Here is a 16,520-nt window from a genome sequence, read left to right as displayed (position 1 = left end):
CCCTTTATACATCATTTGTGGATGCTAAGGTTTAGTCCAAAGCCTATTTCTCAGGGAGCAACCACTGCCATCTCAATACTCACAACTCTGTATGGCCCTAAAAACATACTCAGTCTGTTAGAATGAGACCTTGATGATTGCTATAAAACCTCCTTCTAGGGGCAAGTAGATATGCATGGGAAACAGATACCCCTATCTTTAGGATTCTAGTCACCAGCAATGCTATTCTCTCAATTAAAACTTTGCTGCATGTCCATTGCTGTTTCTCATTGGATATACTAGGAAACTTATAAGAGTGCATGCCACTAGTTCAGTGATATCCAAAGGAGTGTATTGTTATCTCCAATTCCCCACGTCATGCCTGCACAATGCAGGTGTTATTTCTAAGCCTACACCTTAGCTCTATTTGGTTCTTTGTTGTAAAGTTGAAGTCAACTGAGAGCTAGTTACCAGTGGATTCAGAGAGACTGGGGTGGTGATAGTTTTTTGTTGTTGTTGTTTTTTAAACCAGGCTATCAGCTTGTTTAAAAGGTCGCATTTTTCTTCATTAGTCTGTTTACGCTAATGGCTTCCATTAGGAGAGCTTAGAAATAATGAAAGGGAATCATTAGCTAATGAGGAGAATTTGGCAATTAATTAACAAAATTGTTTTTATCCCTGCAGAAATGGGAAGGCTGTGTTGGGCGTGATCTTAATAGCTTTTGCAGCCCCTTCTTGATGTTTCCCTTTCTTTATGTCCAACACCGTCTTCTTATCACCAGTATACCTCTGCTCCACAGGCATGTGGGGATTTCATGACCGAGACCTGGTTTTGCGGAAGGCTCTCTACACCATGATGAGGAGTGGAGCCGAGAGGGAAGCACTGAAGCGGAGGTGGAGGTGGCAACAGACCCAGCAGAATAAGGAGGTTTGTACCCACTGACATGTTTTAAACCCCCAGCTCTAATCTTACGCTCCAGTAAGCCATGAGTGATGGCTAATTCATGTCTTCCTGACTGATGGCAGGGCCGGGTGTAACAGAGCTCAGAGCCTAGGCCCCAGGGGCTGGGCATGTAAGTCAGCGTTCCATCTTCCTGGGTGCCAAGCTAAAATTGCTGCGATAGATTATTAAAGCTTCAGTTTCAATGCACCAGGGAAAGAACATATTAAGACAGCACAACAAAAATGTCAAAAGCAAGAAGAGCCTCTGGCAACAGGAGGTAAATTTCAGGGCAGCCCCGCCAGCTGCTCCCGAGTTCTTAGAGAGCAATGGAGAAACTGACAGGAAGCCCCATCCCATAGGAGAGCTGTGTCTCACTGCCATCTTTGACCTTGTTGTTTAGATTAGAAAGGATAAATCTCAGCGCCTTTTTTTACCTCTGTCCAGCTGGAAAGAGCCAAGGAACCAATTGGGTAGAGATCTGAAAGGTAATCTTGAATTATTCTGACTCTTCACATTGAGACCTTGTTGAGCAGTAAAATTCTCTGGTTTATACAAAGAATATACATTCAACCAATTATTCCCTCTAAATTATTCCTTCTACCTTCCCCTTACATCTTCTCTTTCAGTAAGCTCTAGAACAGTCCCCACTCCTCCCCTCCACACACACCTTTTTTTTTTTTCATCTCTCAGTTTTTTGGTTTTCCTTGCTCTTGCTTTGTTAATGGGACCAGCCCTGGGTAGAGTTCAGGGACCATGACAAATCCCACTGTGTGTAGGCCCTCCCCTGCCAACGTTTTATAACGGGCTAAGTCAAGGGCAACTTTGAAGGGGGAAAGATACTCACAAAGGGCTGTTTGAGGAGTATAATGCATAGAAACAGTTCTAGGATCATGAGAATGGAAGAGTTCATAGTTTTAGTTGATACCTATGTACCTGGGGTCATACTTATCACCAGCTACCAGAGCTCTTATCTGAATCACTATCCAGAATTAAGCAGTGTGGAGTGTCTACTCCCCTCCCCCCCCAAAAAATCATTGGACTTAGGGTGATTGCACTGAAAACTTTCCTACTTCAGAAGATCCTTTGGGTTTATGACCGAGAGAGTACTCTATTATCATTAAGAAAATTGGTATATTTCTTTGGATAACATTTTCACTTTTTGTTTTCTCCCTGAAAAAACTAATTCATGTGTCAAGAACAATGTGGCTTAGTGTAAAGAATGCTAGACTCAGTAATTCCTTTCTCTCAGAAGACCAAGGCCCAAGTCTCAGCTCTGCCCTTTATTCAATGGGTAACTTAAGGAAATGACTTAACTTTTCTGAAACTGAGAAGTTTCTGAGGTTTCTTCCTCTGTAAAATCGGAACAATGATACTCCCAGAGAGTCATTGGGAGGAAAGCATAAAACACTGGAAAATAAGTTATTTTATTATTACTGTCATTATTAGCACCAGATTTTGACTGGGCAGAGCATTTCTGAGGACTAAAAAGAATGCATCTATGTATGTATGTATGTATGCATATTCCATAGTTAATTCCATCAATAATCACCAAATTAATAAATTGAGTTTCTCACAGTCCTTCTCAACTTAGTGGCTTATTTGTTTAATTTCCCTAATAATATATCTTGGCACATCAAAAGAGGGCTTAAAAATAATAATTAGCCTTATGAATACAACAGTAATAAAAGTTTTTGCAACCTTCAATGAGCTTAATTTATTTCCAGTGAAAAAATTTGGTAATCCATGAAATTAAAGAGAGGGAAGATATCAATAGGGGGGCTTACCTCCTATGTTTATAATAACTTATGGGCATTAGTCATGATATACATATGTTATAATTGTTGTTGTTCAGTTATTTTCAGTCATATTTGATTCTTTGTGACCCCATTTGGGGTTTTCTTGGCAAAGATTCTGAAGTGGCTTGCCATTGCCTTCTTCAGTTTATCTTAGAGGTAAGGAAACTGAGGCAAACAGGGTTATTTGCCCAGGATCACACAGCTAGTGTCTGAGGCCTAATTTGAACTTAAGAAGATACGTTTTAAGGGGTGGCTAGGTAGTGCAGTGGATAAAGCACTGGCCCTGGATTCAGGAGTACCTGAGTTCAAATCCAGCCTCAGACATTTGACACTTACTAGCTGTGTGACCCTGGGCAAGCCACTTAACCCCCATTGCCCTGCAAAAAAAAGAAGATACGTTTTCCTATCTCCAGGCCTGGCACTCTATCCACTGTGCCACCTAGCTGCCTGCACACTATAATTATGACTAGTGAAATTATAATTTTTATTGGCTAATGGTAATAGTGCTTCCTGTTCTAAAGGCTGAAAGACCACACAATGATTTCCCTAAAACCAGTCCAGAGATGGATTATTTTTTGTTTTTGTTTTTCATTCATTCAAGAAACATTTAATAAATACCGTGTCCAAAACACTGTCTGGAGAATCCAGGGAGTGATACAAAAAATAGTTTAGACATGATTCCAGCCTTTATGGAATGTATAGTCAAATGGAACAAAATGTAGAAAATGAAATTAAAAGTTAAGAGGATGTATGATCAGTGAATCTCTACTCCTTTAAGAAGGGAAGGAAAGAGAGATGAAAACAATCACAATGCCAAATACTCTCATTTGGGACTTTATAATTCATTCACTAGTTTAAAAAGACAAAATACTGACTTTATCCAGAAAAGGTTTGAAACCAATTCCACAAAAAACTCCCATTTGCCAGCAAATTACTTAGAAATGAGAACTCAATATGTAAACATCAGCTAGTCTTTTTATGATTGATTAGTTTTCATACCTAGATTGAGAGGATGGACAGAGTGGTACATATTTTATAGTAAGGCAACATGGTCACCTAAAACCAAATAATTACCAGGGTTCCCTTCCAAGGCAAGGTGGCTCTTTGCTGCATGGCCCTGGGTAAGTCAGTTTCCCCCTCTGGGCCTCAATTTCCCTTTCTGCACAATAGAAAGGGGGGAAAACCTTCCTGTTCCACAGAAGTTATATAAATAAAAAGACTGGGCAACTTAGAGAAAAGAATCAAGAAGGAATATAACTTAGGGAAAAGCTGTTTGTTTCCATTTTGAGATATTCAGTTGTCATGCCAAATGTTGTTCTATTCCTGTTATGCAGAGTGATTTCATAGTAGAACCTGGATCTGACTTTTCTAGAAGAAGAAACTGCTTATTATTTCAACATAGTCCATCTTGGACCCATTTAAGATTTAATGGAATACCTCAACCTGGACCATCCTTCAAGTTATTATTAAGCCATGTCTTGCCCTCAGAGCTGCTTAAGGTCAGACTCCTTATTGTTGGGAAAACTACCTGCAGCAAATAGTATAGAGTCAAGATTTTTTTTTACAAAAATATTTTACCAGCAACAAAAGAGAAAAATAAATCAGAGACAGCTGTAAATATGCAGTCACTACCAAAGACCTTTTTGCCTTTACTTCTGTGCCATATTTCAAATGGACCAAGATGATGCAAAGGCAATGTTTGTAGTTGCTTCCAATGGCAATATTACAGGATCATAAACTAGCACCTGGAGGGACCCTAGAAGCCATCAGCTTCAAACTCCTCATTTGACAGATGAAGAAACAGATGGCAAATGACTTGCTCAGGGCCACACAATGCAAAAGTATCAGAGGCAGAATTTGAACCTACACCTTCGGACTGCAAGTCCAGTGTCCTATCCACTATACAGTACCAGCCTCTATCTATTACCTTCATCAAGTGGTAGGGGTGAGGGGGCCACTGCCAATCTGCTTCAACTGCATCTCCTAAAACAGACACTTTTCTTTTCCTTAGTCAGGGTTAGTTTATACTGAAGAAGAGTGGGAGCGAGAGTGGAATGAGCTCTTGAAGCTGGCATCCAGTGAACCTCGAACTCATTTCAGCAAAAATGGAGGCACCGGTGGTGGGTAAGTCACTCTTTTCCAGCACCTTATTATGACATCGTTTGGCTGCTAGAATGCATTTTCTATTGATTTTTTAATTTATTTTTAGAATGCATTTTCTAAAGCCAGAGTTATACAGAACAATGCCTACTTCCAATGTGTTCTAGCCTATTTAATTACCTTAATGTCATGGCATTCTATATTCTTCATATGTCTGTGTACATAGAATTGTATGCATGTGAATTCATACTTTCCATGACTACTGTAAAATGTGTCATGTCAATACCAATCCCCTACAGTCACCTATGGCTCCTAGTAGTCTGCTAAGCCCACATTCAGAGTTAATTCTAGAACACTGAGTCATGATATAGATGAGGGTCACTAAAGCCCACCTTCTTTCTGCTCCCAATCAAAATCTAGTCATGTAGTCATTGCTGAAACCTGAAGAGAGGCAAGGAAATGTTTCATCTTGGTCCTGAAGAACTCCTGCTTTCCAAATAGCCAAGAAGAGCCCAAAAAAATTATACTGAGGAGGAACATATGGGTAGGGAAGAAAGAGTAGGTTGGCACTTTGCCAGCTATTTATAAGAGCCTTTTGCCCATTCTCAACATGTTTATTTCAAAGATATTGGCATATAGTTCTCATGAATCATCTCTCCCTCTCCTACTCTTCATCTGATGTCTGACAAGGAAAAACAATGTACAACCAACAGAGAAGGGCAAAGAGAAAATGGGCATAGCCAAGCTGCAGGCCTGGAGGGTGACATGTGAAAGAAAATGATGACTTACTGCTCTTTTTTTCATTAATGGAGCCTCTTCTGGGGGACTTTTAATACTGAATTCCTTTTTTTATAGAGAACATTTACTTAATTTTAAGTTTAAAGTAATTAACTCAAAAGAATTAAGCCAAAAAACAGTAATAATAATGTGAACCACAGTAGTAGGGAGGTTTAAGAAGGAAGGAAGGAAGGAAGGAAGGAAGGAAGGAAGGAAGGAAGGAAGGAAGGAAGGAAGGAAGGAAGGAAGGAAGGAAGGAAGGAAGGAAGGAAGGAAGGAAAGGGAAGGGAAGGGAAGGGAAGGGAAGGGAAGGAAAGGGAAGGAGGGAGAGTATGTGGTAGGGGACAAAATGGGAAAAGAATGTTGCTTGCCAGAAACAAGGCACCTAAATGTAGTTTGTGGAGTGCAGGACCACAATCGTAGTAGCACAGAATATTGAGCATTGTTTTTGTTGTGGTTCAATCGTTTTTCATTTATGTTTGACTCTTCATGATCCCATTTGGGGTTTTCTTTCTTTTTTTTTTTTTTTTAGTGAGGCAATTGGGGTTAAGTGACTTGCCCAGGGTCACACAGCTAGTAAGTGTTAAGTGTCTAAGGCCGGATTTGAACTCAGGTACTCCTGACTCCAGGGCCAGTGCTCTATCCACTGAGCTACCTAGCTGCCCCTTGCGGTTTTCTTGACAAAGATACAGAAGTGGTTTGCCATTTGAGTAGGGAGGGAGGGAGAGAGAGAGAAGGGCCCTTTGGGGTTTGGAGAGAGAAGACATTCCAGTGCAGTTTTAGCATTATATACTGCTTGGGATTATGTACTATTGGTCCTTGGAGTATTGTACCCAGAGTCATGTAATACTATCCCCTTGAAACAGGAACATAACAGTTACTTCTCTAGAGGGTAAAGTGAGAAGATATGGGTGAAGCATGAAAAGTATACCATCAATCAAGAGCTTTCTGGATTGGCTAGGGATGTCCCAGATGTATGACCCAGATGTATGAATTTTGTCCATAATGTCTGGCTATGTTAATTCCAAATCGGGATAGTATTCAAAAGGACAAGACACCCTTTTCTTTTCTTTTTTTAAATCATGCAAAAACAGAATGTTCTGAGACCCAGGGGGGAATCATGGCCAACCAATCTGCTTAAGGAAATAGCAACTAATTATGATGGCTTTAAAGTCTGTGTACCCTCCTATCTGATTGCTAGGTAGACTTCTTTCAGATGCCTTTTTATTACTAAATCCTTATTTTTGTTAGTTTTTAAAGTAACCTTTTCCTTTGTAAAAAAAAAAAAGTGCCCTGAGAAAAGCACTATTTTGGGTATGGAGCATGTGGAAGAGGGTAAAATGGGGAAAGAATGCTTGCTTGCTAAAACAAGGCAACTAAATACAGTTTGTGAGGTTCAGAGCCACAATCATAGTAGTGCAGAATATTGAGCATTAGTTGTTTTTGTTGTGGTTCAATCATTTTTCAATCATGTCTAACTCTTTATGACCCCATTTGGGTTTTTTTGGCAATGATACTAGAGTGGTTTGCCACTTCCTTCTCCAGCTCATTTTACAGATAAGGAAACTGAGGCAAATGGGGTTAAGTGACTTGCCCAGGATCACACAGCTAGTAAGTGTCTGAGGACAGATTTGAACTCAGGAAAATGAGTTTTCCTGACTCCAGGTTTAGCACTCTAACCACTGAGCAACCTTTAGTGGGTTCAGCTCTAATAAACCAAAGAAAGTGGTTTCTACATGGAGCAGAGATTCTTAATTCTTCTTAATTCATTTCTTTGTCAGAATATGGAAACTTGAACTCTTATGGAAGGCTATAGACCCTTTATCAGAATGAAAATTTTAAATACATAGAATACAATACACAGGATTACAAAGGAAACCAATTAAATTCAAATTGTTATGAAAATATATTTTTAAAAAACCAAATTCATGAACCCCAAGTTAAGGGTCTGTCAAGAACTCAGCTTCAAAGATAAAGGTTCCCTAAGTTGGTTCCCCCCTGGGAAGCTACAATTTGAGGACCCATGACCTAGACAATTCCATCCTCAAGTTTGAAAGTTGTTTAGTACAAAATGGAGAACCAAGTTAATATTAAATTCCTTTTTAAAATCTAGTTGTAATTTTTCCTTCCATACATCTGGCTTTGTAGCTTCCAGAACACAAGCCTCCAAAAACTACTCTTGTGCATTCATATTAACTCTTCATTGACATAGGTAGTAGCAAGGTATTTCCCCATGCTCTTAATATTCCACTGGATAAGCAATCAGAGGGTAAAGAGTCTCCAGGGAGCAAACTAAGCTAAACTACAGTGTTCCAAGCATGTCTTCAAAGTTCAGGATGCTTGAAAATATTGGCCCATCAATGCTCCGGGGAATCCATAACCAACACAGAGCCCATACCATTCCCATTTTATAATACAGAGTGGTAGAGTCTCCTACCCATTAGAAGAATTACATCAGGCAAGAGAAGATGAGGATCCATGTTTGATATTCATTAAAGTTCACAAGTTACTTTAAAAAGTCTTGGGGGGAGGGGTTGTTTAATTTCTCCATGTGAGACCAGTATAAAGCCTTTAACATTTAGGAAGGATTTCCTAAAATTCTGCTGCACATCTATCAAAGTACCAATTAAAAAAAAAGAAAAGAAAAAGTACCAATTTATACTCATTTAAAGGGGGAAAGGGTGACATGACTCTAATGTACCTTATAAAACTCCTAGACTGTGTCTTCTTCCTTCAGAACTGCAAACTTTTTGGAGTCTCATTTTCACTAGAGATATGGAGACTAGGGCAGTTGAATGATTTCTTTTACCCTGTATGCCATTTTTCTCCAGGCTTTCTCTCCAAGATTGTGGCTCATTCTGGTCAATGGATATAAAATCTCTACTCAGCAGAAACAGAGAAAGAAGTCTCTGTAACTAATTGGACAATAAAAACAGGCACATGCCTGCGATTTTGGCTCCACAGGGTGGATGTCTGTGTTCCATTACTGGTCTCATATGTGGCATAATAAAGCAAGATGATGGCTACTTACTGCCACATTTTCATTAACAGCGATTATTCTAGGGAACTTTTAGTGTTTGATCAGTTTATTGTATTTTAATGACCATTTATTTAATTTTGAGTCTAAAAAGAATCACAGTGAAACCAAAAGATCAAATTTGGGTTACATCACTTAGCAAAGATGATGCTTGAAAGCAAGCCATCTTAAGAAAACAAAATGATCCATGAAAGTTGAAGTCCTGATTTTTAAAATTATTCACAGAAGCACTTGTCATGACATCTCAAGGGTAACATGCTTCAAAACACATCTGTGAAGAATGGGGAAGCATATAATAGGAGTAAGTACATTGCAGTGGAAATTGAGAGAACCAGGGTCTTCTTCTGGTTTTGTCACTAGCTCACTATGTGACCTTGGTAAAGTCACTTCCCATCTGTAGACTTCAGTTCCTCATCCATAAAATGAGAGAATTGGTTTAGACTATTTCTAACGTCGCTTCTAGATCTAACATTCTTCAACTTTCTCTATTCTAGTATTCCAGTTTATCTCTGAGGATGTTCAAAACATTTTCATAATTAATTGCATTTATATTATTGCAGATTTGCATTCTCTGTTGCTCACTTAGACTCCCCAAAAAAGCTTTTAATAAGATTCCATACCAAAGGTTTTTTCAAAATATTGAATTACTTTGTGATTAGGTGAAATGCTTTTTACTGAAGAAAAAAGACATCATCAAAAAACAGACATTTTCCTCAATAGAGAGCTATAAACAATATAGTCACCGAGAGATCTGAACAAGAACCATGATTATTTAGCATTTTAATAGATCATCTGGAAGAAGATGTCCATCAGAAAATTCCTAAATGCATATGCAACTTAAAACTTTTGGGGCTATCCAGTCAACCCAGTAAGAATAATTCTTAGAAAAGTCTTCTGATGTAGTGTATCACTCAATCAATCAGATAAGTCACCATATATCAATTAAGTACCTACTATATTCCTGGAATTCTAATAGGCCCTAGAAATACAGAGACAAAAAAATGGAGCGCTTTCTATTATTAAGGGCTTATGTTCTGGTGGAGTAGGCAGAAAAGTAGCAGGTGAATTTCAGGATGACCAGGTATTTTAGTCATTTTTCAGTTGTGTCTAACTCTTCTTGACCCCATTTTGGATTTTCTTGGCAAAACTACTGGAGTGGTTTGCTGTTTTCTTCTCTAGCTCATTTTACAGCTGAGGAAACTGAAACAAACAGGGTCAAGTGACTTGCCCAGAGTCACACAACTAGTAAGTTTGAGGCCAGATTTGAACTCAAGAAGATGAGTCTTCCTGATTCCATGACCAGTAATTAGGTATAGTTAAAATACATTTGGGGGAAAATAATCCAAACTATAATTTTAAAATGAGAGACTATCATTTATAGTCAGGCAAAGGGAGTCACTATAGATAATATAGAAAATATTTGAAAAGATCATATACTATATATTGTTTTACAAACGTTATAGTACTATATAAATGCTGGCTATTATGCTTGCTAGCTCTTAGATTGTTCCCAGAAGATATCGATCAGTCCGAGGTACTTCTCCAGTGACCCAAAAAAAGCCAAAAAAAATTTATTAGTAAAGAAACTGAAAATCAAATGGAAAATCTTTATTAGAACCATAGTGTGCCAACAAAAGATATTCTGTGCTCATTCTGGTTGCTGTACTTCACCAAAAATATAATGGTACAAAAAAGTCCAAAGAAAGACATCTTAGTCAAGGGAATGGAGGGACTTCTGAGTCAGGGTATGCCAAAATAATGATAATAATATCATAATACTTCAATCTGGAAAGACAGAATAGGGGTGTTAGCTGGATATGATTGTCATTTGTAAATTCATGAAAAGTATATAAGTAGGTTGAAGGTGGAATCATTTACTAAATCCCTTAAAGTTGCAAGATAGAGTTTTAGTTCAAATAAAAGGAAGTACCAATTGACCCAATGGGTGGAAATTTACAGAATCTCAGCTAAAGGAATAGGCTGGAAATAAGTACTTAAATTCAAGAAGAATTTAAATAAATTCATGCCTACTATCTATTCATAATTGAAGGACTTTGCAACTTTTCCTGGAATCTTCATTTTTGGAGAAAGGCATCAGACCATTCATCCTTGATTCTCTGGACTTAGCCACTGGGCCTCCACTGCCTTCTAACTGTTTCTGTTCACCCCTTCTCTCAATGGTGGGTTCTTCATAGAAACTTCATTTTAGTGATGGGCCCAGACTAGTTATCCCTCATTCTCCAAATTTAGGCTTGAGTACCTCCTTCTAATACTTGACCATCTCCTACCTGATCCTCCCCCAGCTTCCTTTTTATGTATTATCTTCTACCATTAGAATATAAGCTCCTTGAGGTAGGGATTATCATTTTTATGTTTACACATAGTAAGGACTTAATAAGTGCTTGTTGGATGATCGATAATTGGTTGTAATATGCCTGATCTTTAAAGTGATGACATTGAGTAGAAGTGCAAACAACCCTGCACTGCAGGAGCTGGCAAACTATAACCCTGTGGGCTGAATCTGGCCTGCCACCTGTTTTTGTAAGTCAGCAAGCTAGGAATGCTTTTTTTAAACTTTTTTAAAATAAAATTGTATTTAGGGCACAGGAAGCAAGCCATATTTAGCTGTTTGGCTGTAGTTTGTCTACTCTTGCTGTCATGCAACTGTCAAAAGACCAAAGACTGAACTAGATGGTCTATTAGTTTGACCTAGTGAGGATGTTGGTTAGAAACCAATTTTCTTCCTTGATTCATCTTTTAATTTCCAATATTGAAATATGTCAGGTGGAATTAGAGAAAGTGAAGGGTACTATACATCAGGGGAAAACATTTCTTAAAAATAAAGGCGCCCTGGGGCAGCTGGGTGGCACAGGGACAGCTGGGTGGCACAGTGGAAAGAGCACCGGCCCTGGAGTCAGGAGTGCCTGAGTTCAAATCCGGCCTCAGACACTTAACACTTACTAGCTGTGTGACCCTGGGCAAGTCACTTAACCCCAATTGCCTCACTAAAAAAAAAAAGAAAGAAAGAAAGAAAAAAAAATAAAGGCGCCCTGATCATATTTATGTTCAATGTTAAGTTATTAATCAGACATTTAATAAAAGAAAAAGGAAAGTAAAATGATCTTCTCATGGAATGCTTCATAAAACTCTTTGGTCTTTAACTTCTCAATAGCAAACCAAGGATTTCTTCATGCATAGAGATCAGTATAATCAGTCTCTCTGGTCCTGTTTGCACCTAAGTCCAGTACTGTGCTTCCACCTTTTGTTTCTACTATGGCAGATTCTGTTGGTTTCTGATACATTCTGTCCCTGCTTGGCACCTCAGGTCTTGATTTGTCTCTTAATGGGACCAGATAAACTATTAAGGGGGGGCAGATGGTCTGCACAGGTGAAACTGTAGCAGTTTAACTTCCTTCAGTCATGTGCTGACCAATTCACATCTTCCATGCTCAGGGCTAAGATAGGATAAGACTGAAGGCTAGGACAGGTTTTCATTGTTGGTTAAAGAAAACCAGGACAGAGACTTCCCTAAACCTGGTCCATGTCACAAGACTAAGGACAGGCACCCAGAACAGAGGACAATATAACCCCAATAAATAATTGTGAATCATAAATTTCTTATGGACTCATTCCTCTTGACTAAATCATAAACACAGTCCAGAAACCCAACAAAGATCTGGGGAAAGAATTGACTGATTTAAAGCATCAGCTTCCAATTTAGATTATAACACAATAGAAAACAGATTCATTAAACCCCCTAACTTGGCAAAACATGCTTCCTAAAACATCAAAGATACCAGCATCACTTGTGGTATGAGGGGGTGGGGAAGTTGGAGTGGGAGAGGGGAGACATGCAGCAACATAATGAGCTTGCTGCATTTCTCCTGGACTCCTTTTCACCAACTTGTAAAATAGAAATGAGTTCATTTCCTTTGGTACCAAAATGAGCTGAAACATATGAAGCACCTTCAGAAGAACCTCTGAAAGATACACTTTTGAACTTCATCACCTTAGAAATTTATGGCTGCTCAACTTCATGGGTCTCTTTTTGTTTCGTTTTTCACGAGTATCAGCTAAGTTTATGAAGTTCCTTTGCTGCCCTTTCCTCAATGCACAAAGCTAGCTTCTATTTCCACAGCACACACTGAGGGGGAGTGCAATCCATAACACAGGAAGGAAGCAAAATGAAACAAGAAAATAGCTCTTCCTTCACTCTTGAGTGTACACTAATTGAATGGTTCATGCAACCTCACGGGGGTACCAGGACTGAAATCAGGTAGAACCTCACAAAAATTCATATCCACTCTCCTTTTTCCTTTATTGTAAAGGTGAGTCACAGGAAAAAGGCAAGATGTGGACTAAGGGAAGAATTCTCAATGCTTTATTTTAGAACTATTTAGTTACTTCAAGAGAATGAGTTTTGTCCAGCCTCAGGAATTAGATGTCTTACAAACAAGGAGAAGGAGTGGCTTGTTATGCTGTGTATCATCCTAGCATCATAGAATTTTGACCTTCTACATCATTTAGTCCAATAACCTCGTCTGACAGATGAGGAAAATGAAACCCTAAGATGCTTTTCCAAGGTGACATAGCCAATAAGTGGCAGAACTAGAACTTTTTTAAAGCCCTTATAAAGCACTTTAAGTTTTGCAACATGCCTTATAAATATCATTATATTTGACCCTCACAACAACCCTGAGAGATAAGTTCTATTGTGATCCTCATTTTATAAATAAAGAAACTGAGATAGGCAGAGGTTAAATTACTTGATCAGGGCCATACAGTTAGTAAATGCCTATGGCTGTATTTGAACTCAGGTCTGGTTTTCCTAACTCTGGGTTCAATACTTTATCCACTGTGCCACCTAGCCACCTCAGAAGGTAAAAGGACTCCAGGGGCAGCTAGGTGGTGCAGTAAATAAAGCACTGGCCCTGGATTCAGGAGGACCTGAGTTCAAATCCGGCCTCAGACTCTTGACACTTACTAGCTGTATGACCCTGGGCAAGTCACTTAACCCTCATTGACCCCACCCCCACCAAAAAAAGGACTCTAGAGAAGAAACTAAGCTTAAAATCCCAGATATCTTGATTCCTTTCCTAGTGTGCTTTGCAAGGCACCAAATTTTGTCAAAGACAAAGACATCAGGTAACCTAAAAGAAGTGTGGATGTCTGTAAAAGGAACACTGGCAGCTAGAGATTTAAAGTCCAAATTATCACATAAACCAAGGAAATTGTCAGCCCCATTGGCACCAAAGAGAATAAAAAGTAAATACTTCTAAAGAATTCTTTTGATGTGAAAATTTTGTCATCTTGTAGAAGAGTTTAGAAGTACTTTCCCAAAATATCTTCATATCCTCAAAATTGCCCTTAATATAATAGCTCTTACTTCACTTCAAATATTTCTGCCCCTCTAAAGGATGAAGGGTTTTATCGGTCAATTGCCAAGTATTTTTTGAGCCCCAACATGGTGCTAGGTATAAGAGGATGTGGGGCTCATTTAGTAAATAAAAATGTGTTGGATTTATTTTACAGAACTATTTTAAGCAATAAGTGTTATGGCTCACAAATATTACCTGACTTACAGACTCTTTATCCTTTCCCAGCCTGAAAAGCCAGATTCAAATATACACATCATAAATGCATCTTTATTTTGTTTTTTTTTTTGTTTGGGGGTTTTGTTTTGTTTTTTTGCAGGGCAATGAGGGTTACGTGACTTGCCCAGGGTCACACAACTAGTAAGTGTCAAGTGTCTGATGCCAGGTTTGAACTCGGGTCCTCCTGCCTCCAGGGCATAAATTCATCTTTATTGAAGAAAATCCATAGTTTTGTATCAATGTCATAAATGTTTCCTTTACAGATCGCTCATTAGGATCATGAAACCATATGTGTGTGTGTGTGTGTGTGTGTGTATACATACATATGAGCTAGAGACTATTTCACAGATCATCCTGTTCACCCTGCCCTCCCTACCCATTTGAAAGATGAGGGAAGGATAAGTGATTATCAAGGTCATTGTAGGTTGGAAGTAGCAGAGCCACAATTCAAATTCAAGTCCCTAAATACAATGTTCTAGAAGCAGGTCAGCATCCCTCTTAACCTACAATCAGTATTTGTAGCTTATCAACATTCATGAGCTGGCATCAATTTTCGAAGTGTGTACATTAGCATTCACCAGCCTCTTACGTATGGTTCTTTCGATTCCCTATGTTGCCTGGGGTACATAGTATCTTTTGTTTTTGTTTTTGCAAGTCAATGAGGGTTAAGTGACTTGCCCAGGGTCACACAGCTAGTAAGTATCAAGTGTCTAAGGCTGGATTTGAACTTAGGTCCTCCTGAATCCAGGGCCTGTACTTTATCTACTGCACCAAGTATTGCCCCCTACATAGTATCTTTGTATCCATTGCCATAAGAACTCAGATATGATACTCTGTATCATAAGTCCTAGGCAGAAAAGGCATCAAAGACTTGGAATCTTCACAGGGACCTGAAGTACAAGGGGAGTTGTTGCCACAGGTCACTAGATATGAAGACCTGCTGTCTGTCAGGCAGGAGATGGGGATTTAGTAAGCACCTACTATGTGCCAGGCACTGTGCCAAGTACTGGGGATACAAAGAAATGCAAAAGACAGTCTCCATTGTCAAGAAACTAACAGTTTAATGAGAGAGACAACATGCAAACAACAACATACAAACAAGTTATATACAGGATAAAAAGGAAATAATCAACAGAGGGAAAGCAATAGAATTAAAAGAGACTGGGAAAAGAGTCAATTATATAATCATTTTTTAAAAAGTGAGATATAAGAGGGCTCAATATTACTCCAAAGCTTTAATGGGATTGTATCCTATACAATTATTTACTAAGTAAAATAGTCCAAGCTAACTTTGTATCGTGTAAAAATGGCTCTTCATACAACACAACCAAACCCTACCATAAAGTTATAAAATTCCACTATTATGTCCTTATGATATTTATAAAAATTGTTCTGATTGAACTATTTGCCTCCAGTGTTGTTTCACCTGGCACCCTGTGTTCATAGATCTAGTTAGAAACATTAAGCAGTTATACCTGTTTCTTTCCTTGTAAAAATCATTACCTGTCTTTACTATAACCGTAAATTGAATGATCAAAATTAGATTTATAGATAAACTGAAGAAAGCCAATTATGATATAATATTGCCAATAATAAATATGAATACGAGTAGTAGAATAAAAAGAATTTTGGATATGAGGTCAGAAAGGCATACCATGTCGGAATTCAAGTTCTTCTACCCACTATCTGTTTGACCTTGAAAACATCCCTTCCCCTCTCTGACCCTCAGTTTCTCTATCAGTAAAATGAGGTGGCTGGGCCTCTTGATCTCTAAAGTCCTTTCTAGCTCAACCTCCGATGAAAGAATATAAATACATGGAAACAAAACAAATGCATAAAAAGAGCAACACAAAACAACATTGAGAATTCAACATCTTCATACCATAACGTCAAGGCTGACCGATTTGAAATGAGGGTAAAGGTCATGTTCTTTCTTCACTAAATACTGAACTCCTTTGCCCTAACTTTGAAAGAAGAGAAGAAAAAAGAGAGAAAATAGGACAGAAATCTTTGACTTTATTATCATAGTGACAATTACTGTTGCTTACTCAATTCTTGCCACCACTTCTCAGGAAGTTTCTTTAAGTAACGGGACCATGTTTTCTGTTTTTCTTATCAGACGGCAGGCAATGGTTCAGGCGAGAGACATTTGGAGTCTCAGCCCTTCTAAATGGTAGACTGAATCTACATTGCTCTCCAAATACAGCTGCCCTGCGAATGTGTAGACAAATCTTTTCCCTTGGATATCCCAGAGCACTTTGTACCTCTTATGTGCAGTTGCTATATAATGTTTT

The 16,520-nt window shown here is 38.6% G+C and overlaps 1 protein-coding gene across 1 annotated transcript in view; it reads left to right on the top strand.

Annotated features, from left to right (window-relative positions):
* Positions 1-16,520, top strand: part of OTUD7A (OTU deubiquitinase 7A) — a 430,692-nt gene that overhangs the window by 347,526 nt on the left and 66,646 nt on the right. The window contains 2 exon segments of the mRNA XM_043984737.1: positions 780-907; positions 4,730-4,842. Coding sequence (XP_043840672.1) covers positions 780-907; positions 4,730-4,842 — 241 coding nt within the window.

Source organism: Dromiciops gliroides, chromosome 2, assembly GCF_019393635.1.
Source record: "Dromiciops gliroides isolate mDroGli1 chromosome 2, mDroGli1.pri, whole genome shotgun sequence".
Classification (NCBI taxonomy): domain Eukaryota; kingdom Metazoa; phylum Chordata; class Mammalia; order Microbiotheria; family Microbiotheriidae; genus Dromiciops; species Dromiciops gliroides.
The sequence above is the reverse complement of the archived record's forward strand: the minus strand, read 5'-3'. Positions and strand labels throughout refer to the sequence as shown.